This window comes from Rhea pennata, chromosome 28, assembly GCF_028389875.1.
Source record: "Rhea pennata isolate bPtePen1 chromosome 28, bPtePen1.pri, whole genome shotgun sequence".
NCBI lineage: Eukaryota > Metazoa > Chordata > Aves > Rheiformes > Rheidae > Rhea > Rhea pennata.
Genome location: NC_084690.1, coordinates 409,913 through 433,258, shown reverse-complemented (window position 1 = coordinate 433,258; position 23,346 = coordinate 409,913). Strand labels below are relative to the sequence as shown.

At 63.8% G+C, this 23,346-nt stretch overlaps 4 protein-coding genes across 8 annotated transcripts in view; 2 read left to right on the top strand and 2 right to left on the bottom strand.

The window, feature by feature from the left end:
- The window catches only part of MYL7 (myosin light chain 7), an 82,814-nt gene extending 61,858 nt beyond the window's left edge, over positions 1-20,956 (top strand). For 3 of the 4 annotated variants that reach the window (XM_062596827.1, XM_062596829.1, XM_062596828.1), the window contains exons 2-7: positions 19,513-19,623; positions 19,755-19,830; positions 19,917-20,021; positions 20,132-20,210; positions 20,316-20,364; positions 20,791-20,956. In XM_062596827.1, coding sequence (XP_062452811.1) covers positions 19,513-19,623; positions 19,755-19,830; positions 19,917-20,021; positions 20,132-20,210; positions 20,316-20,364; positions 20,791-20,892 — 522 coding nt within the window. In that variant the 3' untranslated portion in view covers positions 20,893-20,956. Of the gene's footprint in view, positions 1-18,061; positions 18,117-19,512; positions 19,624-19,754; positions 19,831-19,916; positions 20,022-20,131; positions 20,211-20,315; positions 20,365-20,790 lie in introns of those variants that run through there. The other variant, XM_062596826.1, reaches the window with a different exon arrangement.
- On the bottom strand, positions 481-8,797 carry YKT6 (YKT6 v-SNARE homolog). 2 transcript variants are annotated; one of them, XM_062596823.1, is made up of 8 exons: positions 8,692-8,797; positions 8,053-8,175; positions 4,779-4,861; positions 3,732-3,832; positions 2,999-3,103; positions 2,470-2,535; positions 1,430-1,531; positions 481-866 (listed from the first exon to the last, which is right to left on the bottom strand). In XM_062596823.1, the coding sequence occupies exons 2-8, from the start codon at positions 8,154-8,156 to the stop codon at positions 831-833; spliced, it is 597 nt and encodes a 198-aa protein (XP_062452807.1). In that variant the 5' UTR covers positions 8,157-8,175; positions 8,692-8,797; the 3' UTR covers positions 481-830. The 2 variants fall into 2 exon arrangements, with proteins under 2 accessions (XP_062452807.1, XP_062452808.1); XM_062596824.1 differs by lacking the exon at positions 8,692-8,797 and adding an exon at positions 8,618-8,670.
- GCK (glucokinase) lies at positions 10,522-17,326 on the top strand. Its single transcript, XM_062596821.1, has 10 exons — positions 10,522-10,566; positions 13,093-13,255; positions 13,348-13,502; positions 14,166-14,285; positions 14,375-14,470; positions 14,679-14,778; positions 15,659-15,842; positions 16,077-16,232; positions 16,843-17,076; positions 17,174-17,326. Exons 1-10 carry the CDS (start codon positions 10,522-10,524, stop codon positions 17,316-17,318), a joined length of 1,398 nt encoding a protein of 465 aa, XP_062452805.1. The 3' UTR covers positions 17,319-17,326.
- A 94-nt stretch (positions 20,957-21,050) lies between the features above and the next one.
- On the bottom strand, positions 21,051-22,730 carry LOC134151903 (antimicrobial peptide NK-lysin-like). Its single transcript, XM_062596831.1, has 4 exons — positions 22,648-22,730; positions 21,630-21,703; positions 21,419-21,529; positions 21,051-21,342 (listed from the first exon to the last, which is right to left on the bottom strand). Exons 1-4 carry the CDS (start codon positions 22,691-22,693, stop codon positions 21,175-21,177), a joined length of 399 nt encoding a protein of 132 aa, XP_062452815.1. The 5' UTR covers positions 22,694-22,730; the 3' UTR covers positions 21,051-21,174.
- Between the last annotated feature and the right edge of the window lie 616 nt (positions 22,731-23,346).

Below are 23,346 nucleotides of genomic sequence, written 5' to 3'. Positions count from 1 at the left end.
AACGATAGGCAACATTGATCACGATACAATCTCGAGCGAAAGCTTGGCCCTTCTGTAGTGGAGGAGGAGGAGGAGGAAGGGGCAGGGAGCAGTGCCGCTTCGCGGCCCCTGGACGCCCTCCGGGGCTTTTTTTCCCCACCACCCACCTCCTCGCTCCTAAGACCCGGCACTGCAGCAAGGGGAGGGCCCCCCCACCACCACGACGCGCCCCCCTCCCTCCCCGCCCGGCAGCCCCTTTGGCTCCACGCTCGCCCCTTTTCCCCAGCGGACGGGGACCAGTGAGAGGGCCCATGCTGGCCGCAGCTTCCAGTTCACCAGCACAGGGAAAAGCCGCCAGGGGAGGTGACTGGGTGACGAGCACTCCCCAAGCAGCCGAAGGACCAGAGGAAGGCGCCTCTCCTTCCCTTCCCCCCCCCCCCAGCATCTCCCACCCTCCCCAGGCTCACCCTTAGGACACAAACGTGTAAGAAACCCCCCCTCCCTCGCCCCTCAGCTGCCCCTGGGCTGGCATCGCCGCAACACCAAGGCGCTGGCTAGTGTTAGGAGTGTAAAGGCAGCAGTCAGCACCCGGCCTGCCGCCGGGCTTGACGTGGTCCAAACTGCCCTCGAGGAGGGCGAGGGCGGCGGGGCTCCGCCGCTCTCCCAAGCCCGCGGCTCATCGGAGCCCGCGGTGCCGAGGAAGGCCAGCCCTAGCCCTGGCGCCGGCCTCCGCAGCGCAGCCCAGGCCCGGGAACCCCCCCTTGGTCTTTTGCTTTCTGTCCTGGGTGCAGTTGAGATCTGAACGGGAGCGAAGGCCTGATGGTCCGGAGCAGGAGACCCAGGTGTCCGGGTCACATGATTTTACAGCACGAGTTCTGCTTTCGGGCCTGAGAAGAGAGAACAAAACCCCATGGCGACCTGCTGGCAGAGCTCGCTGCACAGCTCGGAGGGGACCCACAACCCCGCCTGGGTCCGTGAGGACCCTCCTCTCCTCTCCAGCAGAAAGAGCCGGCACGTTTCTAGCCCACCCAGCTCGTAAAGAAGTCAAACGCCCCAGGGCCGCCTGAGACCCAGCTTGTGGCACAGCTCTGAGGCCTGACCGTGCTGACGCACCTCAACCATCGCTTCCCTCCCGTGCCAGCAGCCACCAGAGCCCGGGGCTGGGATCGGGGTCACCCTCTGCCAGCCCCAGGGCAGGGACGGTTGGACCAAGAGGCTGAGGTGCTCCACAGTCGCCGTTGGGGCGACCGAGCTCCAGCCCTTGTAGCCCCAAACCAGCTGCGCCAACAGCTCCTCAGCAAACGTGAGAGCGCACGGTGGCTCTCCGCGTTGGCTCCACTCCAGGCACCCACATCCATCACCCTCAGGGGTTTCTCCCATCCTTCCCTGGCTTGCCAGGGACCGGGGTGCCCTTCCCCCAAGTTCTGGAGGGGGGCAAAGCGGCACTCACAGTTTTGTAGAAGGCTTTCGACTGTGCCCCGAGCACCTCCGATTTGGATACCAAGTCGTCCAGCTTCTCCCCTCGCTCCAGCAGAGACTCCATGGTGTTGTGCTGCCAAAAGAAAGTGGCGCTAGGTTGGGGGCGTTGGCGCTTACCGCTCCCTCCCCGAGGCCCGAGCGAAACGTGGATAAGCCACCGCATCGACACGGGCACGGGAAGAGACCGGCCTCAGTCCTTCTCCGGCCGCTCCAGCTCCGATGGGGAAAGAGAGGACTAGCGCAACGACCCGGAGGAGGAGAGGGTCCCCAAGGAAGGCAGCAAGCTCTTGTAGCTCATTTAAAGCAGAAGGCAGGCGAGGATATTACGGAAGGGGCTAAGACTTGATGGAGAAATAGGGAAGCGGAGACGGAGGGAGGTCAGCGCTCCCACGGCAGCGCTCAGCCAGCCCAGAGGAGAACAGAGGCGGGAGAACGGGAGAGGGAGCTCGCACGGCACCAGGTCCGGGCTGGCTAACATCAAGCGAGCAAAATCCCGCTTTGCCCAACCGGGAGATGGAGAATCCGGAGGGGAAAAAGCAAAAGGAGAAAACAGCTCAGGAGGGTCTAGGGTTTGACACAGTGCCAGAGCTGAGTAGGAGGAAGAGGCAGTTAGAGGGTCTTTCCACAGGCAGCAAGAGCGGAAACCATGAATGAGGAACATTTCCTCCACATAGAGACAGCGCGGGAGGAACAAGGGAAACCCAGAGAGGGAACAGCCACGGAAAGAGAAGGGGAAAGCTCTTCTACAGAGGCAGGACAAAAAATAAAAATAAAATAAAATAAAGACACATCTTCTCAGCCTCTGGAGGCTGCGGAAAGTCTAGACTTCAGTCCGTGCTCCGAATCTGCTGCAGTTCCCCCAACGGGAATAATCCGACCACCCAGAACGGCTGCTCGAGCACCCCGAGAGGGCGTCGCGCACGGCACGAGTCGCAGGCCCCGAGCAGACAGGGCAGGGGGAGTTTTGCAGCCAAGCGGCCGCGGCGGGCCTGGCACGCGCGCCGTCCTCACCAGGATGATTTTGGTCTCGTCCAGCTCCGCCTGCACCCGGGTCATCGGATCCGCCTCGCGGGGGTTCTAGGGGAGAAACGACATGGCTCAGCATCGCCGTGGCAGGGACGGCGTCCGCCGCGCTCCGCCACGCCACGCATCTCCCCCGCACGGCATCCGACCGAGCCGATCACTCTCGGACAGGCGGATGGCCTGCACGCCGTGGCAGGGAAGCCGGGCGGAGTGACCACAGAGCTGTCTTGGTGGCGAGCAGCCCGCCAGTTATCTGACTGTGCTGGGCTGGCAGCCTCCTCCGTGCACCCCATGGAGGAAGGCAGGCCATACTCCTCCTCGGCCAGGCTGGAGGCTGCACGGCGAGATATTGCTGTGGAGGCGCAAAGCCCAGGCCAGCAAACGCCTAATGCTTCAGCCTCTGCTTCTCCAGACCTCCTCACCATCATGGTTTAGGTTCACAAGGGGCGGTCTCCCAGCCTCCACGCCAGCAGCCCTCTCCCCTGCTGCCCCGCAGGGCGCCCGATGGGTGCCGTACCTGGTATTTACTGAGGTAACTGTCCAAGGCTGCGTAGCTGATTGTCGCCGGGGATCCCGAAGGCCAGTCTGTTTTGCTGACCTGCCTGGAGAATTCATCCAGCACCTGCAACACGAGGAAGCACGTAGCTACCTGTCCGGCTTTTTTGCCTGCAGGGGGCCGAAGGCCATGGCTGTTGGGAAGGATTTTCTCCTTGACAAGCCCTTTTGAATGAGCCAAGGGGAAGGACAGTACCCAACTTTCCTGTCAAGGGAGTGACTGATGCTTCAGCGCTCACGCCAGTTAAGATGAATGTCCTGGACGCTGCACGATACAGACTGCACCCAAAGCCCTAGATCTTTCCAGCGTGGCCAGACACATAATAATCAGCCTCCCAAAACGCTGGCAGCGCGGACGCACCCAGGAGCTTTCCTGCACAAAACCCAAGCCAGACGACACGGGCAGGGTGTTCGTGAGGCCAGCGCCCCGGGCTAATGGCAGAACGGAGCCAGGTGGCTCCGCTCCAGCTGGCCAGAGCAAAGCCGGACCACTGCATTGCCTGGCCTTAGGAGAAGTCTTCAGGCTGGCCAGATTCTGCTCAGCTCACCTCTGATGTCCCCCACCAAATGAGCAGAGAGGGTCATTTCCGTGTCACAGGGTAACCAAGATCGGGAGAAAACCCCCTAAAAATCCACACGCAGCCCCGACCGCCTGGATTGTCCCCTCCCGAGCTGCACCCAAGCCATACACTCACCTTGTCCAGCAAGGTGAAGCAAACCCGCTGCGGGTACTCGTTATCGGCAATCACCACTCCGGCTAGCCCGTCATTGCGGACGTACACGTGGCAGAGGTACTCTGGGCAGAGAGTTTGTGTCAGACAGGCAGCGGGAAGGTCCGGAGCCTTCCCAAGCACCCTTCTCCTCCTGCGCAGCCCCAAAGACTTTTTCCACATGCAGTGAACCACACTTCCTTCCATTCAGCAGCAGGATTTCACATGATTTCATTAGGCTGGCAGAAAGGCTCGAGGGAGGATTAAGATCAGCCCAAAATCGTGCTTCAGCAAGTTGTGGCCCACTGGCCAGTCACATGGTGCCGGATGAGAAGCTACATTTTCAGGTAGTTGAACAAAAATAGAGGGGAAGCACCCAGCTTGATTTGAACACATAACTAGTCTGGAGCAGGAGTGTCATTAAAGCAGCTGCAGCAGCCAGCTCTGGACTGCACCCAGCGCGTCTCAGGGTGCACGAGGAGTAGGGTGGGGAGACAACAGCAGGGCTGGAGACACGGGCACGGCGGGTACGGAGCCGGGATTTCAAGGCAGAAGCTCAAAGGAGAGCGGAAGGAGGCCAGGCTACAGCAGCAGCCCCTCAGGGGACGGTCGCTGCTGTGTGGGCTGGGGACAGGACGAACCGGGCAAGCCGAGGGCGCAGCCCGACAGCTCCATGCGTAACGAAGCTCGAAGGCGGCAGCTGCCTGTCAGGCGGCTTCCCGGTCTTACTCAGTTTTCCGCACGGGGGCCGAGAAGGCACCAGTCGCCCCGCAATTTGGCCAGCGCTCCGGCTGGTTTCGAGCCAGGTGCCTCCCACACGCCAACAGGCCCCAGGCAGAAGCCAGGTAGTCTGCGCTCGCGGAGCTCAGCCACATCATGCTTTTAGCAAAATTTGCCCAGAGAAAGGCAGGATCTCATTCTGGGGGCTCACGGACGCACAAGGAATGAAACAGCCGTGGTTCGGGACCCCGGGCTCCGCGTGCTGCCCCCCCGTGCCCGCGTCCTTCAGCTTTGTGCGGCACGTCCGCTTACCTTGCTCCTTGACGGAGGCTCTGCTGCCCAGCTCCGAGCGCTCCACGATCAGCTGGCTCGTGAAGGTCATGAACTCTTGGACGCTGCGAACACAAAGGCGGTCGCCCTCGAATCTCCCGCCCACTATGCACGACGGGGGTAGCAGCGATGGGACTTAGCCCCAGCTCTTCCTTGGCGAAGGACGGGGGAAAAGGCAGCAAGAGGTCGGACTCTGCACTTGCTCAGAACCACAGCCGCAACTCCAGCCCCCCCAGCCCCAACCCAAACACCCTCGGCTCCGCTACAGGCGCTCGGCATCCACAGCCCCACGGCCGTGTTGGGAGACTCGCTCCGCTTTTTGTTGATTTGGCAGAAGGTGAAACACTATCGAAGCTGGTCTCTGCCTCGTGAACTGCTCCTCCCTGCTCCTGCACAGCGAGGAGCTGCAGGTGCGCTCCAGCCCCTACTCACACGTTACGCTTTTATCTGGCACTTTTTGCCTTTACTCGATTCCTATGGGAGACACCAGGGTCAGAGAGGGGCCGTTTAACCTGCAAACGCACCACATGCACGCCGAGGCAGGGAGAGAAATGTCAGCTTCATCTGAAGCTAATCTACGCAAGGAGCTTCCTTAAGCCAGGTAGAGCAAGCCTGGAAATGGCCCGTTAACGCTTTTGAGCCTTAACAAATAGATTTCTCATGTAAATGCTTTTCTTCACCCCACAATAACAAAACGCACCCCAAAAAACATGAGCAAGTGCAACACAAATCCAGCGTTCCATTGATCCCCAATGCTCTGTCCTGGGCACCCTGGAATTAATGAAAGCTGGCCTACAAATCCCCTACTTCAGCTGGAAAATCACAAGAGAGGGCACCTTTCACAGGAGCTAATCTCGTTCAGATAACACAGTTTGCTTAAAGACACTTCACACAAACAGTTCTCATTCTCCCAGCTTCACGTGACAAGACAGGGGCAAAACACAACTTAATACAGACGCCTGGTCAAAGCAAAGACCGAGATTTTTCTAGCTACCTTCCCTCTCAGCAGCAAGTCCAGAAGGGGGATTTGCTTGTTCAAATTTATGTAATATTGGGATTTTTTTTTGCATTTCTCCCAGCCTAGATAGATAACACATGATCAGGTGTCAGCTCCGCCGAGACACTCTCGGAACGCAACGCTGGGTTTCCAAGCTCGGCAGAGAAAGTTTGGCCTGAGGATTTCTTAATATCCAACTTCGGTAGCAACAGGGGACAGAAACATTCCTTCTAGTCTGGGGATTTGCAGGCGGCTGCCAGCCTCTGCATTTCCAATTTCAGTATTTTACATTATTCCCCAAAGAACTGACCAGCTAAGATTTCATTCCTTGAGGTTCTGTTCAGGCTCCTGGTGCCTATCCCAAATTACACGCCAGACACACCAGCATCCGAAATCAGGTGCGATTCACTCCCCCTCAGCCACGCTGGACCCCGACACCCCCAACTCCTGCCCCTCCTTTCAGCAGATTCTCACATCTCGCAGGAAACAACCAAGTTTATCACGAATTCAAAGCCCAAACCCAACGCTCTGGCAGTTTTACAGAACCAAAAGGCTGCACCAGCTGCGCACACACAACGTTTTAGCCTGAATTCAGGTTAATCGTCCCTTAAACGTCCTGTCGAGGCTGTGCTCCCACAGACGCGCACGCAGACCCTCCGGAGTCAGCTAGGCTGCTCATACACTTCCGTTTCAGCACGAACGGGCTGCCCTACTCTAATACCAGCACCTCTCCCCCCTCCCCAGCTGATTTCAACCCAGATGGCACTGCTGTCCACTGCAAAGACTTTTAACGAATAAATAAGTGCATTTAGGGAGCGCGAAGGCAGTGCAGTTGCTGAAGGGGGTGAACAGAGAGCTCTCTGCCTTCCCACCTACGCGAGGGCTCACGGCCTGTTCCACAAGGCAGCAGCATCTTAACACGCGTTACAGGATCTGTTTTTTTTTTTTTCCCTCCTTTTCTGCAGCAAGCAAGGAGAAAACAGCTGCTGTTTCCGCAGCTCCTCTGCCCTATCAGACAGCAAAACCATGCAGTGAACTTCACTGGGCTTTGGAAAAACAAGAACTGTGATTATGAAGCGATTTGGGTTTTTAAGAGATTACTTCACCGAGCACAACCCATCTTCAAGCATGTGAGCTGGCAGAACTGTCACAGCTCGTTTATTCCTCTCACAGATTTGGCTAAGAGAATATTTTTGAGGCAACCGTACTAAAGTATTTTCCTTTTATCACTGGAACTGCAGAAACAAATGTGCTCAAGACTTCAATAAAATCTTGGCAGGGACCAGGCATGGAAAATTGGAGTCCTGTAGGTGAATATTTCCTAAAGCCTTTATCATCTGGAACCAGGGGACTGGGAAACAAAAAAAATTTTTTTTTTTTTGCTTGTTTTGCAACAGGCATCTGCTTTCTTTTACAGCTCTCTAGCTGCTTTTGGGAGCTCCTCTCTGCCTCCAAAGGGCAAGGCCTCTGCAAATGCAGGGACAGTTGCTCAAAGACCTCCACGATCTCTTTGCACACACGGATTTTGCAGAGAGCCGTCACTCAGCAGGATGACAGGAAGCCAGGATTAGTGTTTAGCACTCAACAGGCTCATCCTGAGCTGTCAGAACCCCACTCAAATATCCCAAGCAGGGATTGGTGGGCTGGGAAAAAGTTTATTCTTAGACAAACATCAAAATAAAAAGATACCAGTTCCCAAAGCTGTCGCACAAGCCTTATTAGTCTGACACAAACACAAGCCACCTCCCACTTGCCTCTCACGCCCAAGAAGCCTCTGTGACTAGCAGGTTTAGGCACTTACTCTTGGGAGAATAACTCATGCTAGCACATAGGGTGTTTCACTGCACCCACGTTTTGTCATTCTGACGCAACGGAAAAATTACTGAGCCTGCGTCTTGTTTGGGTTCCTGAGTATCTTTCGGGAAGAAAACGAAACCTCATTTCCCCCGTTAGGCTCAAAGATCGCTCAGAGTGGATTTTGTAAAGCTAAACTGTGCGACTGTCTGTCCTGGGTCACAGGAACATAAAGAGTCCTGAGCACCCTGTCCAAGCATCTCTGTTCTGGGCACGTTCATCCTCACAAGCGTATTACCGTTGCCACCACATCCAAGCAACTCATCCCTAATGAGGCTGGAAGGGCAGCGAAATGGGGAAGGGAAGCCTGCTCCCCCTCCCCGAGGCGCTGCTCAAGCCACACGTCAGCTGCGCAGCCCCCAGGTCCTCCCCCCACCCCGAGGACCTGGTGCTTCACGGACCCACCTAGACCTCTGGAAGAAGTTGAAAGTGGAGACGTCGTAGGCAGCTTTCAGTAAATGCACTTTGGGGTCGCCTTTGTAAAGGACACTTAGACTGTAAAGCCTCATCGTGGCGTCTCCCGCTGACCTGGGCGAGGGAGGAGAAGAGACCCAGGTGAGACACCTGGATCCTCATCTGCTCCCCCCCACACACACACACCTTCTTGGCCGAGGCCTCCACCAGGTTTTGCCCAGACCTTGCTTTTGGCCGCACCCCTGCAATCATCTGCCCCCCCCCCCGACTTAGTCCACCCCCCCGCCCCGGATTTCCCCCGGGGTGGCCAGACCCGCCCCCCTCCCACCCCCCGGCTCGGCCAGCCCCCAGCGGGGCTACCACAGCTCCCCACGCCCACGGCACCCCAGGCAATCGCAACCCCCACCCGGCCCGGCCTCCCCACGCCCAAACCCCGTCCCCCACTGCAGCTTCCCGTCCCCCGGCCCCAGCCTAACGCAGCTCCCGGGCCCGCTCCCTCCGGGCCCGGCCTAAGCCTGGCACCGCCCCGCTCCAACCCTGATACTCCCTGATCTACCCCGCCCCGGGCCCGGCCGGTCCGGTCCGGTCCGGCTCGGCTCGGCTCGAGTCCGGCCCTCGGCCGCCCCGTACCCGCGTCCTGCCCAGGCGCCTCCGGAAGTCGCTGTGAGGAGGCGGGCGGCCGCCAGGGCACCGGCTGCGACCCGGAAGCAGAAACGTACCGACCGGAACTAGCACTAGCCCCGGGCAACTGCCACGGGGCCTCGCCCCCTCTGCGCACGCGCCAGCCACCGCTGCGCTCCTCCCACCACCCACCCCCCTCAGCGCTTAGGCCAATGAGCGCCCGCCTCTCGCATGGGCCACGCCCACCGCCTCCCCGGTCCCGCCTCCAGGATCAGCGGCCAATCAGCGCCGCCTTGACATCATGGGGGCGCAACTGCCGCTACACCCCTCCAGTAGGGGGCAATCTATCCCAGCAGCCTGTGCGCGGAAGGCGGGGGGGGGGGGGCGCGCAGACCCCTCTCCGTAGCCAGGGGGGACCCCCCCCCGGCATGGAGCAGGACTCATGTGTGGGGCTGGCCTTCCCCCAGGGGACAAGCCCTGATGTGGGGTGAGACCCCTCTGGGTGTGGGGTGGGGACCCCGCATGGGGCGGTGATGCACCCCCCACAATGGCGTAGGCAGGTGTATAGGGCTGGCCCTTCCATGTGGGGCAAGGCCCCTCCATGGGTGAGACCCCCTATAGCATGGGCACGTGCCTGTAGGGCTGGCTTCTCCATGTGGGGCAAGGCCCCTCCTGTGGGTGAGACCTCCCTGTCCATGTCATGGGCACGTGCCTATAGGGCTGACCTCTCTGTGTGGGGCAAGGCCCCTCCCGTGGGGTGAGACCCCCCCCCATGTCATGGGCACGTGCCTATAGGGCTGACCTCTCTGTGTGGGGCAAGGCCCCTCCCGTGGGGTGAGACCCCCCCCATGTCATGGGCACGTGCCTATAGGGCTGACCTCTCTGTGTGGGGCAAGGCCCCTCCTGTGGGGTGAGACCCCCCCCCCCCCATGTCATGGGCACGTGCCTATAGGGCTGACCTCTCTGTGTGGGGCAAGGCCCTTCCTGTGGGGTGAGATCGCCCCCCCCCCCCACTATGGCATGGGCACGTGCCTATAGGGCTGACTTCTCCCTGTGGGGCAAGGCCCTGCCTGTGGGGCAAGACCTCCCCCATGGCAACGGAGCAGCACGCCTCCGTGGGGCGACCCCCCGCTGTGGTGTGGGCAACCCCAGTTACGGAGCTGGCCTCTCCCCGAGGCTCGGAGCCGCCCCGCCGCCGCCCCCCCAGTCTGTGGGGCGGGGACGCCCCTATGGGGCGAGACCCCCCGGCGCTCTCCCCCCACGCCTCTGCCTTTGCCGGCGGGCGGCGGCGGCCCGCTCGGCCCCCCGTCTCCATGGGAGCCGGCCGGGTTGCTAAGCCCCGCGCTGGAGTGCTTGCCGCTGCCGCCGCCGGCTCCTCGGAGCCGTTGGTATGACAACGGGAGGGCGCCGGGGCCGAGCCTCGCTCGTCCGGCCGCCCCGCTCCGTCCGGCCGCCCCGCGGCCTCCGCATCCTGGCTGGCCGGGCTCGGGAAAACCGGGGCCGGAGCGCCGGAGCGCACGTGCGCGTGGGCCCAATCCCATGGTGGCGGCGAGCGTCGGGGCGAGCCGCTTTCCGCGACGCTTTAGCCGGCGGCGCCCCGTCGCCCGGGGCCCCGCCATGCGGGCCGCGCGGCCCCTCTCCCCGGGGGCCATGAAGTAACCTCCCCCCCCCAAAAAAAATAGCTCCGGCCCCAAAAAGCCCTGAACGACATCAAATTTTTTTTTTTAAAAAAAAAAAGACGACGAAAGTGGAGCGTCTGCCGGCTGAGTGAGACGGGAGCTGCCGAGCACCGGCAGGACGCCTTTGCCCGCAGGCCGCCCCGTGCCGACGGCTGCCCCCATGCTGGATCACAGAACCAGGATGGAGAGCTCCAAAAGGGAGAAGGTAAGAGCCTCCCTCCTCCTCCTCCTCCTCCCCCCCTTTTCCTCCTCCTCCTCCGTCTCCGTTGTTGCCAGCATCCCGCCCCAGCTCCCGAATCCCGGCTTGGAAGGGTGGGGGCTGCTCTTTTCCCCATTCAACAGTCCTGATTTCCCTCCGTCGACCGCTTCGGAGCGGGGTCCGCCTCCCTCTTTTCCTCGCGGCGCCCAAATTGGAGCCGGGATGCTCTCCGGCGTCCCGGGATCCCACCGGGATTTGGCAGCAGCCTCCCCCGATGCGGAGGCTTTGTTCCGGCTTCAAACTCCTGGGATGACCACGCGGCGCCGCGTCTCGCTGGAAAAGGGAAAGCGAAGAGGGTGAGGAAGAGCGATGGTGAGAGTCGGGAGAGGAGGAGGAAGGATGGCTCAGTCTCGGACACTCTGGGTGCCGCCGCGAGGCGAGGTGCTCTCCGGCCACGAGCTGCTGCGCCACGGCTCTTCCGCGAATGCCTGCATCCCGCCGCGGCGCGTCCCACCTCCCGGCTTCGCGTCTGCCGGCGTTTTCCCACCCGACGTCCCGAGGGACGCTCCTCGCGGCCAGGGAAGCCGGGAAGGCTTTAGGGCAGGAGAAGGATTTTCAGATGGTTCTGTGGGATTCAGCTGCCCGGGATGAGATAGGTCCCGAATCACCGCAATGGAGACACTACGCAGGAGCAGAGGGACCAGAGCCCAGATGGATCTGAGGACCCACACTGGGAATTGCTCCCAGCTCCCTCCTCTCCCAGCCGGAGAGCTCCTCAGGGCCATGGCTTGGATGAGGACACCGAGAAGCCCCCGGTGTGGACCGGCAGGCCCAGGGGATGCCGGGGGACACACGCGGACGGCGCAGGTGCCAGCGGGCAGGAGCCAGCGTCAGGACATCACCACCAGGCCTCCGAGATGGCTTTTGGCCTCGTGATTTACAGCTTTTCTCTCTTTGCGGGAAAGGCGAAACCAAATTGTTGCCTCAGAAAGCTGAGAGCCTGTTTCGGTCCCCTGGAAAGAGTCATACTGAGCTCAAGGAACCCCGAATCCCTCATGCTGGAGATGAGAGGAAGGAGGAACTGGGCTGTACATTGCCTGAGATTTGAAAACCATCGGAGAAAAGTAGGGAAAATGAGCCCTGGAGCTTCCGCCATGGCTCTCGGGCATCCGCAGCCGGGACGGGGCCTCTGCCAGGCGCGCGGCGCTCGCCACGGCGGGGCGGCTTCGGCGTTGGCGTGCTGAACGGCGCCGTGGGCCAGCTGCCGCCTTGCAGGGCGCTGAATGCCTCCGGGCGCCGTCTCTGGTGCTGGGCGAAGCGGGTGGCTCCCGCCGGATGTTTTTCCCTGCAGGAATTTCCTAGGCAGAACGCCTTCAGGATGGCATCACTGCCGGGGAAACCCGCCTCCGCAGTGTTTCCTCGGGCCGCCCCGTCTCCTTCGTGCCCCCGGCCTCGCTTTGCGGCCTCCTGCAGCTCAGGGTTTTCAGCCAGGCTTCGGCACGGATGGACCTTGGGAAATGCTCGGGAGGGTCTCAGGTTTTTCTTAGAGGTGCTGGGTTTCCCCTTGCTTGTGGGTGATGGCCAAGACCACCTCCAGGTGTCTGCAGACGGATCTGGAGCACGGAGGGTCCGTCCCCAGTGCTCCCAACAGACGGGAAGGGAGATTTGGCCTTAATTTGTGCCGTGGGGAGTTAGAGAAGGACGGGCACAGAGACGAAGACCACCACGCGCCCGAGCTGGCACGGGGTGACGTTTGCAGCCTGCTCTGGGCTCCGGCGCAGCGGGGCCGGCAGCTGACCTTCGCTTCGGGGCCACGCGGTGGCCGGCACCCCTCGGAGGCATCCCCTCGGGAAGGGAGACCCGTGTGCTCCGTGCCGCGTCGCCCAGCCCGAAAAGCAAAGCCGCGGCCTCGAGGCAAACAGCCGTCGGGGAGACGAAAAGCGCAGCCGGAGCGTTTGGAGCGTGCCCGGCTCCCGGTGACTAATGAGGCCTCTAATGCCTCCGGCTACATCTGGCCGGCAGAGCGGAAAGCTCCTCTCTTCCCCCCCACCCCGGCTCCATCTGACAGCCCCGGGGCTGCCTGCCCTCGATTACGTGCTGCGCGCGGCTAATGGAGGCCGGAGGTTGCTACGTAAGGGCAAACACGGATCTCGACTGCCGGGCGCTGCCTCCGAGCAGGCCCTGCGCCTCTTCCCGGCGGCGGGCCGGGCCGCGCTTCCCGAGAGTGCTCTTTCTATCCGCGCTGCGATCCCATCCCTGCCGCGCGCCGCTCGTGGGGAGCCGGCGGGCGACGCGGGAGGACGCGGCCCGCGGCATCCTCCCGAAGCGTCCACTTGTGGCCGCTGTTGGAGACGGGAACGATGGATTGAGGATAAGCTGATTCAGGGGATCTGTATGTCCGTGGGGAAAAACAGGGCCGGGCGAAGGGAAAACTGTGCTGGTTGATTGCAGTGCTGTTGTCGGCTGCTCCCGGGGGCTGCCCACGTCCCCGATCCCCGTTTCCCCCGAATGACTCCGTTTTTCCCGCCGCAGGTGGATCAGATCCTGTCGGAGTTTCGGCTCAAGGAGGAAGACCTGAAGAAGGTCATGTACCGCATGCAGAAAGAAATGGACCGCGGGCTCAAGCTGGAGACGCACGAGGAAGCCTCCGTCAAAATGCTGCCTACCTACGTGCGCTCCACGCCGGAGGGCTCAGGTACGGCAGCGCCGGGCCGGATGGGCCCCGTTCCCGGCGCCTCGTGGCAGGAGGCCCTGAGCCAGCCGTGTTTGTCCCCTCTGGCATTGCAGAGGTCGGAGACTTCCTCTCACTGGACCTGGGCGGCACCAATTTCCGCGTGATGCTGGTCAAAGTGGGCGAGGGCGAGGAAGGGCAGTGGAAAGTGAAGACGAAGCACCAGATGTACTCCATCCCTGAGGACGCCATGACGGGGACGGCCGAGATGGTGAGCTTGAGCCAGCCCCGGGCGCCTGCACTGCTGCCTTGGCTCCGCCTTGCCGCCTCCGGCTCCAGGAGCGGCGAGATGGGAGCGTGGTGCACGTGGGACGGCGCTGGAGGGGTCCCTATGAGCGGGCAGGGAGACACCATGTTGTGCACCTCCAGCTACCCCAGCTGAGAGAAGAGAAACGGGTCGAATTGAGGTGGTTTTGGGTGCAAATGTCAATCTGCCAAATGCAGGTTGGGGAGAGCAGGTATCTCCACCCCTCCCGTGTCAAGATGCAGCTGTGTCTGGGTTTGGGAGGCTTGGAGGAGTGTGAGCAGGGTTGGAGACCTGCTGAAAGCATCCCCTTCAGATGCCACCCCTGTGCCAGAGGCGAGCTAGGGACAGCATCCCACAGCTCGTGGCAAAGCCTTCTCCACACTGCCCTGACCTTGCTCAGCCGGAGCCAGAGAGGAGTGAGAAACGCTCCGTCTCAAAGCCCTGGGCTAGTGCACGTTGGTGGGCACACCGGGACCACGTCCCATCACCCCTCCAGCTGCCAGAGGCCATGGCAGGGGGATGTGACTGCGCATGGTGACGGGGATGGTGGCATCCCACCGTCTCCTGGGAGGGTTTGCCCTGCACCGAGGCAGCCATTGGCGATGGGCTCAGCCTGCTCTCTTCCAGCTTTTCGACTACATCTCCGAGTGCATCTCCGACTTCTTGGACAAGCACCAGATGAAGCACAAAAAGCTGCCCCTGGGCTTCACCTTCTCCTTCCCCGTGCGGCACGAGGACATCGACAAGGTGAAGGGTTCGCAGGGTGGCATCCAGGCAGCAAAGGGGACATCCCTGCCGGCCACTCATGCTGTCTCTCTGTCTTACCCTCGTCCCAGGGGATCCTTCTGAATTGGACCAAGGGCTTCAAAGCCTCCGGCGCGGAAGGCAACAACGTCGTCGGGCTCCTGAGAGACGCCATCAAACGGCGAGGGGTGAGATGATCGTACAGTTTGTGCTGTTCACGCAAGTTGGCACCCACCCCTCCGTCCTCACCTCGTCTCACCAGAGGCACCCTGCCACTCGTCTGGGATGCCCCGTGGGGACAGATGACCCCGCTGGTGTCCCTCCCCTACAAACACACACCCCGAGAGGGGACCCACCTGCTGCTGCGAGAGCTCAGCCGCTTTCTCTCCGCCGCAGGATTTCGAGATGGATGTGGTCGCGATGGTGAACGACACGGTGGCTACGATGATTTCGTGCTACTACGAAGATCACCGGTGCGAGGTTGGGATGATTGTGGGTAAGACGACCCCTTCGCGCCAGCACGGGGACACGTGGCAGGCGAGGGGCAACAGGAGGGACCTTTCCCGGGGCAGAGCATCCCCCCGCCCCGGCCAGGCTCCCACTGCTCCTGTCCTGCTCGTGCTGCATGCCAGGACTTGTCCTTTTTGAGGGACACCAAGGGGTGAGCGTGGCTGCTGGAGGCAGGTTGTCACCCAGCCCACCTGGGACCCTGGAAACGTCTGCTGCACTGGGATATTTTCCTGGTGCATCCAGGAGGTGTTCACACGGGACACGGGTCCCTCTCTCCGTCCCCGGAGGGATCTCCTTTCTGCAGGATCCCGCTGCCTCCGGCACATCACATAGTTGCCATGGCTGAGCCGAGGCCGGTGGGAAGCGGCTGGAGGTCCAACCTTGACCACGTAACGCTTGGTCCTTGCCATGCTGGGGAACCTGGGGAGGTGGGGAAGGGTTTGATGCCGCGTCAGGGCCGTGCGGGCTTCTTCCCACCCCTGGGGCAAGCGGACAGGAGCAGTTGGGCTCTATATTTAGTGCCGTCAGCGAAGCGGCCATCTGGGCTCCTCGAGCCGGCCTGCGGATTCCCCTCTGCCTGGGTAAACACCGCGCCGGTGGTGCCGGCCTGTTTATCGAGCTGCTCCGGAGGAGGAGGAGGAGGAGGAGGAGGAGGAGGAGGAGGAGGGACGGCCTTGCAGGGGCTGAAGCCGGGTCCAAGGCGGGGGGATCTGCGCCTTCGATACGTCAGGTCCCCCTCCAAAAAAAAAAAAACTCTGCGTTGGGGCTCAGTCGGAGCGCCGCAGCCCGCAGGGTGGGAGGTGGGGGGGGCGTCCCCACCGCCCGTCCCCAACCACATGTCCCCAACCACATCTCCCTTCCCGCAGGCACGGGCTGCAACGCCTGCTACATGGAGGAGATGCACAACGTGGAGCTGGTGGAGGGCGACGAGGGGAGGATGTGCGTGAACACGGAGTGGGGCGCGTTCGGCGCCTCGGGGGAGCTCGACGAGTTCCTGCTGGAGTACGACCGCGTGGTGGACGAGACCTCACTTAACCCCGGTCAGCAGCTGTAAGGAAGATGACAGATACGGTCGCAATCCCCCTCTCGCCGTCGCCAGGCTTCTCCTTGGCCACGTCCCTTCCTCCGTCTCCTTCCCGGTTTCCTTCGCCCGCCCCGGCGGGCTTAGCTGAGGCTGGAGCAGTTCGTCACAGGGATGAGGCTCGCCCCATCCGGCCGGCGCGCGGCCCCAGCCCTCCCCGGCTGGCCGCTCTGACGGTCACCGCCCTCTCGCTTACCCCCCAGCTATGAGAAGATCATCGGCGGCAAGTACATGGGGGAGATCGTCCGGCTGGTGCTGCTGAAGCTCGTCGACGAGAACCTGCTCTTCAACGGCGAGGCCTCCGAGAAGCTCAAGACCCGCGGCACCTTCGAAACCCGCTTCGTGTCGCAGATCGAGAGGTATCGGGGCCGCACCGGGCCGGGACCCCCATGCCAGCTGGCTCCAGCTTCCCCAGTTTGGGATCTTCTGTCCTGTCACACCACATCGGGCAGCTCTAGATGCCCCAAATTGGGGTCTTCTGTGCTGTCACACCACATTGGGGAGCTCTAGATGCCCCAAATTGGGGTCTTTTGTGCTGTCACCCTACATCAGGCAGCTCTGGATGCCCCAAATTGGGGTCTTTTGTCCCATCACCCCACACCAAGCAGCTCTGGATGCCCCAAATTGGGGTCCCCTGCCCACACCAGCTCTCTCACATGGGGTCTCCCACCTCAGCACCCCATCCCAGCCTTCTCCAGCTGCCACATATTGGTGTCTCCCATCCAATCACACCACAACAGCCCTCTCCAGCTGCCCCACATGAGGTCCCTTGTCCCATCACCCCACACTAGCCCTCTCTGGTTGCCTTATATCAGGGTCCCCTGTCCCATCACCCACCAGCCCCTTCACACTGGGGTCTCCCATTGCATCACCCCCCCCCAGCCTGCCCCCCCCCAGCCTGCAGCCCCCATGGGACTCCTTGTATCCCACCTCACCGTGGCCAACACGTCCCTCTGTTCCCCCTGCCAGTGACTCGGGCGACCGCAAGCAGATCTACAACATCCTGACGGCCTTCGAGCTGCTGCCCTCGGGGACGGACTGTGACATTGTGCGGATGGTCTGCGAGAGCGTCTCCACCCGGGCAGCCCAGATGTGCTCGGCCGGGCTGGCCGGCGTCATCAACCGCATGCGGGAAAGCCGGAGCCAGGACACCCTCAAAATCACCGTGGGAGTCGACGGCTCCGTTTACAAGCTCCATCCCAGGTGAAGGCCCCTTCCTCCCGCCTCGGCCTCTCTCCTCCTCCTCCTCGCCGCCGCCATTTCCCTCAGCCTTGACCCTGCTTTTTCTCCCTCCCGGCAGCTTCAAAGACCGGTTCCACGCCACCGTACGGCAGCTGACGCCGGGCTGCGACATCACCTTCATCCAGTCGGAGGAAGGCAGCGGGCGAGGGGCCGCTCTCATCTCGGCCGTCGCCTGCAAAATGGCCTGCATGATCGGGCAGTGAGAGCGCAGGGCGCGACGGACCCCGGGGTGGAGGGGCGGCGGCGTGGGGTGGGGGGTGGGGGGCTTTTTTTGTGGTGCGGGTGTGTGTGTGTGGGGGGGGGGGTTTCGCGGAAGAAAGTCGGGGGGAAGCTCTCGCCAGGGAGGCCGGCAGCGGAGACGCGCGCCGAGGGAAAAGGCTCGGCCGCTCCGCGCCGCGGCTTCCCCCCCGGCCCCCCCAATCCGAGCGGGGCGGCGCGGACTTCTCCTCCTTTCCGGGAGCCGGCGGAGAGCGGGAGCGCTTCGCCGGGCGCTGCCCGCCGCCTCGGGGAGCGGGGCAGGATGGACAGACGGATGGACGGACGGACAGACACGGCGTGCCCCGGGCGGGCGCCGCGGCTCGGCGTCGCCCCCGCCGCCGTTTGCGGGGGACCGAGCGGGACGAACCGGAGGGGATACGGAGGAGGGGGAATGGGGCTGAATAAACCCGGCTGCGGGACGGCGCTGCCTCCTTCTTCCCCCCTCCTCCAAAAAAAGAAAAAACCCAGCCCCCCCGGCCCCATCCCGTTTCCCGTGGCGTTCCCGGGATGCCACCGCTCGGCTCCGTTCCCAAACAGCTAAAAATAGAGCCGGCACCTCCGGGGCGCCGGTGGGGCCCCGGCCTGGTTTACGTCCGTCACAGCCCTTGGCGGTGTCAGCGCCCCGGGCGCCCCCTCCCCGGCCGCCGCCGGATTTAGCTCCGGAGCGATAAGCCAGGGGTGGGGGGAGGATAAAAGGCGGAGGCGCTCCGGGGGGCCGAGGCGCAGAGCCGACGGCGGGGATGGTGAGCGGGGCCGGCCGCGGCGTGAGGGGGACGCGCGGGAGCGCCTCAGGGTGCGGGGAGACCTCGGAGATGTTGGAGGACCTCATGGGTGGGAGCACCTCAGGGCATTGGGGTGGCCCTGGGGGGTCTGGGGCCACCCCAAGGTGTGGGGAGATCCTGGAGATGTTGGAGGACCCTAGGGGTGGGAGCACCTCAGGGCGTTGGGGTGGCCCTGGGGGGGTCTGGGGCCACCCCAGGGTGTGGGGAGATCCTGGAGATGTTGGAGGACCCTAGGGGTGGGAGCACCTCAGGGCGTTGGGGTGGCCCCAGGGGGTCTGGGGACCCTTCAGGGTGTGAGATGACCCTGAGGATCTGGGGACTCCCTAGGGGACTGGGTACACCCCAGGGTGTGGGGGGACCCTAGGGGGTCTGGAGTAATCCCGTGGGCCTGGACACATCTCAGGGTGTGAGGAGACCAAGAAGGGCTGAGGGGACCAGGGGGCTACCCTAGGGAGACCCCAAGGTGTGGGGAGACCCCGGAGATGTGGGGGGGCCCCAGGAGTGGGAGCACCTCATGGTGCTGGGGGGCCACCCAGGGGGTCTATGGGCACCTTGGGGGGCTGGGGACACCCCCTCAGAAGTGGGAGCACCACAAGTTTTTGGGGTCACCCTTGGAGCCTTGACCCTGTCATCCAGGGCCACCCTGGGAGGCTGCAGCCACCCGTGGGGCTCGGGCCACCCCAGGGGGCTGTGCTAACCCTGGGGGCCACGTCCCCCGGGGTTGGTGCCACCCGAGGGGCCGCGTCCCCTCCCCCCCAGGGACCGTCTCCCTGCCCCGGGGCTGTGTCACCCCCCGGGGGCCATGTCACCCCCAAGGGACTGGCCCCCACCTGGCGACCGCAGTGCTGCTCCAGGCACCAGCAGGCAGCACTGGGCAGCGGGGGATCCCTCCAGCTCATTGGAGGAGGGCAGTGGAGATCCTCCTGCTCTGATTGGCTCGCCCAGAAAGGGGGGGGATTCCCTGTGCTCTGGTTGGCTCTGAGCGAAAGCCAACAGGGTGCTTTGGCCTCTGATTGGCTGTGATTGAAAAAGAGATGGGGGGGGCTCTAGGATTCCCTGCGCTCTGATTGGCTGTGGCCAAAGAAAGGCTCCCCCATGCTCTGATTGGCTGCAGCCAAAGAAAGGTTTCCCTGCACTCTGATTGGCTGTGGCCGAAGAAAGCCTTCCTTGTGCTCTGATTGGCTGTGGCCAAAGAAGGGCTTCCCTGCACTCTGATTGGCTGCGGTCAAAGAAAGGATCCCCCATACTCTGATTGGCTGAGGCCAAAGAAAGGCTCCCCCGCGCTCTGATTGGCCACGGCTGGGGCGGGGCGGGGCGGGGCGGGGCGGTGGGTGAGGCGCGGCTCCCGCTCGCGCAGGCCAGCAGGAAGGCGGGCACGCGGGGCAGGGCGGCCGCCAAGCGGGCCCGGCGCGGCTCCTCCAACGTCTTCTCCATGTTCGAGCAGTCGCAGATCCAGGAGTTCAAGGAGGTACTGGCACGGGGCGGGGGAGGGAGAGGGGGCGGGGGGGGATCCCCGAGGAAGGGGGTGGGGGGTCGTGGGAAAGGGGGGGGGGGCGGCTGCCCCAACGCCCGCTCGGCCGCCTCCCTCCCCCCCGCCAGGCCTTCAGCTGCATCGACCAGAACCGCGACGGGATCATCACCAAGTCGGACCTCCGGGAGACCTACGCGCAGCTGGGTGAGCGGGGCGGGCGGTGGGGCGGGGGGCGGGGGGCGAGGGCCCGGCCCGGCGCGCGCCCAGCCCCGTCCCTCCCCGTCCCCCAGGGAAGCTGAACGTCAGCGACGGGGAGCTGGAGGAGATGCTGAAGGAGGGCAAGGGGCCCATCAACTTCACCGTCTTCCTGACGCTCTTCGGCGAGAAGCTCAACGGTGAGTGGCGTCCTGTCCCGTCCCGTCCTGCCCCGCGCCGGACCGGGGGGGCGGAGGGCTCAGCCCCACGGCCCATCCTCACCCCCGTGCCCCCACCCCGTCCCCGGCAGGCACCGACCCCGAGGAGTCCATCCTCAACGCTTTCAAGCTCTTTGACCCCGCTGGCACCGGCACCGTCAACAAGGACGAGTGAGTCGGGGTGGCGCCCAGGGGTGGTTTGGGGACGCCCGGCCGTGTCCCCCCATCCCCGCCAAGGGCACGACGCCCCGGTTCAGCCCTCGCCGCTTCCCGCAGGTTTAAGCAGCTCCTCCTGACGCAGGCGGACAAGTTCTCCCCCGAAGAGGTAGGGCGGCTCCCCCCTGGGGTGGCACTGTCCCCACCCCGCTGGCCCAAGCCCGCCCTGTCCCCAAAGGTCGATGGCGTCCCCTCGCGCCTGTGCCTCGGAGGGAGCAGGTGCCCGGGACGCCTGGGTCCCCTCCTGCCAGCTTGGGAGGATCATCTCCCTGCCCTAGATGGAGATGTGGGGACACCAGGTGGAGCCCTGCATGGACCTGTCCCCCTAGGGTCCTCGTGTGCCCCACATGGACCTGTCTCTGAGGTCACCATGTACCCCAACATGACCCCATCCCCAAGGTCCTCATGTGCCCCATCCCCGAGATCCCTGTGTGCCCTGCACGGTCCCATCCCTGAGGTCCCCATGTGCCCCACGCCGCCCCGTCCCCTAGATCCCAGTGTGCTACAGCCCCCCTGGACGCCTGTCCCCACGCAGGTGGAGCAGATGTTCGCCGTGACGCCCACAGACGTGGCTGGGAACATCGACTACAAGTCCCTGTGCTACATCATCACGCACGGCGACGAGAAGGAGGACTGAGGGGCCGGCGGTGCCCAGCCGCCCTCCACCGTGCGCACGGGCCGAATAAAAGTCTGATACGAAACAGGCCGCAGCAAAGAGCCTCGACCCCCGGGGACCCAAAAAATAGGGGTCTGTGGGTGGGCCCTGCTGGCACATCGTCCCCGGGAGACCCAGCGTACGGGCGAGAGGTTTTATTGCACCGGGACGGGGATGGGGATGGCGGGGGCGGTCAGGTCAAGCTGCTGGCGAAGCCCCCGGGGCCGCTGGGGGCCAGGGGCTGCCGGGAGGGGTGGGGGGCTCTCAGCCCTTGCAGAGCCGCATGGCTTTGCAGGTGTCCACGGGGTCCTGGCCGTTTTCCAGCGCCTCCATGATCTGCTCGCGGTATTTCTTCACCAGCCTCTTGCAAAGGGGGCCAAGGCGCTTGCCGACGGCTTTGCACACCTTGGCGAGCGCTGCCTCCACGGCGTCCTGCGGGCAAGAGCAACGGCGTGAGCGGGGCCACAGGACGCGTCGTCCCGGCCCCCACGCCGGCTGCCCGACCCACCTCTTCGGGCTCATCACCCACTGCCTTCTTGAGCAGCTGCAGGATTTTGGTGCACAGGGTGCATTTCTTCCCCGGCGCCTGCTCCTCTTGGGTCCCGTCGGCCAGATCCCACTGCAAAAGGGGCACAGCGGGAAAGCTCAGTGGGACCCACAAAAATGACCCCCCCCCCCAGCTAGTATGGGATCCCCAAAGCGCGGCGGTGGGTCCTCACCGAGCCATCCCGGGCATCAGGGCAGAATTGGTCCTTGCGGCACGGGGCAGGCGCCGCGGCATGCACGGCCAGCACTGCCGGAGAGGGACAGCGGCGGTTAGTGGGGTGGCGGGACCGGCTGCAGTCTCTGGGTCCCTGTCCCAAGGGGACCCCCGTCTCTGCCACCCCTGGGTGGCCATCCCCACATAGGACCTCCATCCCCACTGTCCCCAGGTGCCCATTCCTGCTGTCCCAGGCTGCCCATCCCCACGAGGATTCCTGTCCCTGCCATCCCCGGCTGCCTGTCCGCACATGGGACCAACATCCCCACCATCAGTGGGTGCCCGTCCCCACAGGAGACCCCTGTCTCTGCTGTCCTCAAGTGTCCATCCCCATTTGGGACCCCTGTCCCCACCATTTTAGGGTGCTCATCTCCACGGGACCCCCGTCTCTGCCATCCCCAGGTGCCCATCTCCACATGGGACCTCATCCCCGAGTGCCCGTCCCCATGGGATCCCCATGCCCACCGTCCCCAAGCGCCCGTCCCCACACGGGACCCCCGTCTCTGCCATACCTGGGTGCCCGTCCCCATCGGACCCCCATGCCCACCGTCCCCAGGCGCCCGTCCCCACGCGGGACCCCCGTCTCTGCCATACCTGGGTGCCCGTCCCCATGGGATCCCCATGCCCACCGTCCCCAAGCACCCGTCCCCACGCAGGACCCCCGTCTCTGCCATACCTGGGTGCCCGTCCCCATGGGATCCCCATGCCCACCGTCCCCAAGCACCCGTCCCCACGCAGGACCCCCGTCTCTGCCATTCCTGGGTGCCCATCCCCATCGGACCCCCATGCCCACCGTCCCCAAGCGCCCGTCCCCACGCAGGACCCCCGTCTCTGCCATACCTGGGTGCCCGTCCCCATGGGACCCCCATGCCCACTGTCCCCAAGCGCCCGTCCCCACGTGGGACCCCCGTCTCTGCCATCCTTGGGTGCCCGGCGCCACGCAGGACCCCCAGTCCCCTGGAGCCCCGACTCGCTACCTGCCGCTGCAGCCAGCACCAAGGCGAAGGTGACCGCCGTGGCCATGGCGAGCCCACCCAAAATGCGCTGCCGGAAGCCGGCGTGTCCCCTCCCTGCGGCGCCCTTTTATACCCGCCAGCGGCAGCAGCGGGGGGCCCGGCTGCACCAGTCAGCGTCTCCGAAACCCCCAGAGCCCTTAAAATGGAGCGGCGAGGCCTCACCAGCCCCCTTCCTCTCTCACACCTCCGCCTCTTCTCGCCCCACGGGCGCCTGCCACGGCAGGAAGGCGAGGGGGGCCGCAGGCGCCGGACCCACAGCACAGGGGGCCGGAAGTTGGGGAGGTGTCGTGGTGGCTGCTGGGGGGCCCGGGCCCACCCCCCATCCCCGTCCCAAGCTGGGGGTCGCAGCATGGGGGTCGTGCTGGTGGGTGCTGCTGTGGGGCTCAGCCCCTAATGAGGCTACGTGGGGTCCCTCGGGGTCCCAGTGTGGGGCTCAGCTCACCGTATGGGGCTCCATGAGGTCCCAGTGTGGGGCTTAGCTTCCCTTATGGGGCCTTGTGGGGTCCCTCAGGGTCCCGCTGTGGGGCTTAGCCCCCACTACGGGGCTCTGCAGGGTCCCTTGGGGTCCCATTGTGGGGCTCATACCCTCTATGGGGCCCCACAGGGTCTCTCACGGTCCCACTGTGGGGCTTTCCTCCCCTCCATGGAGGGGTCCCTATG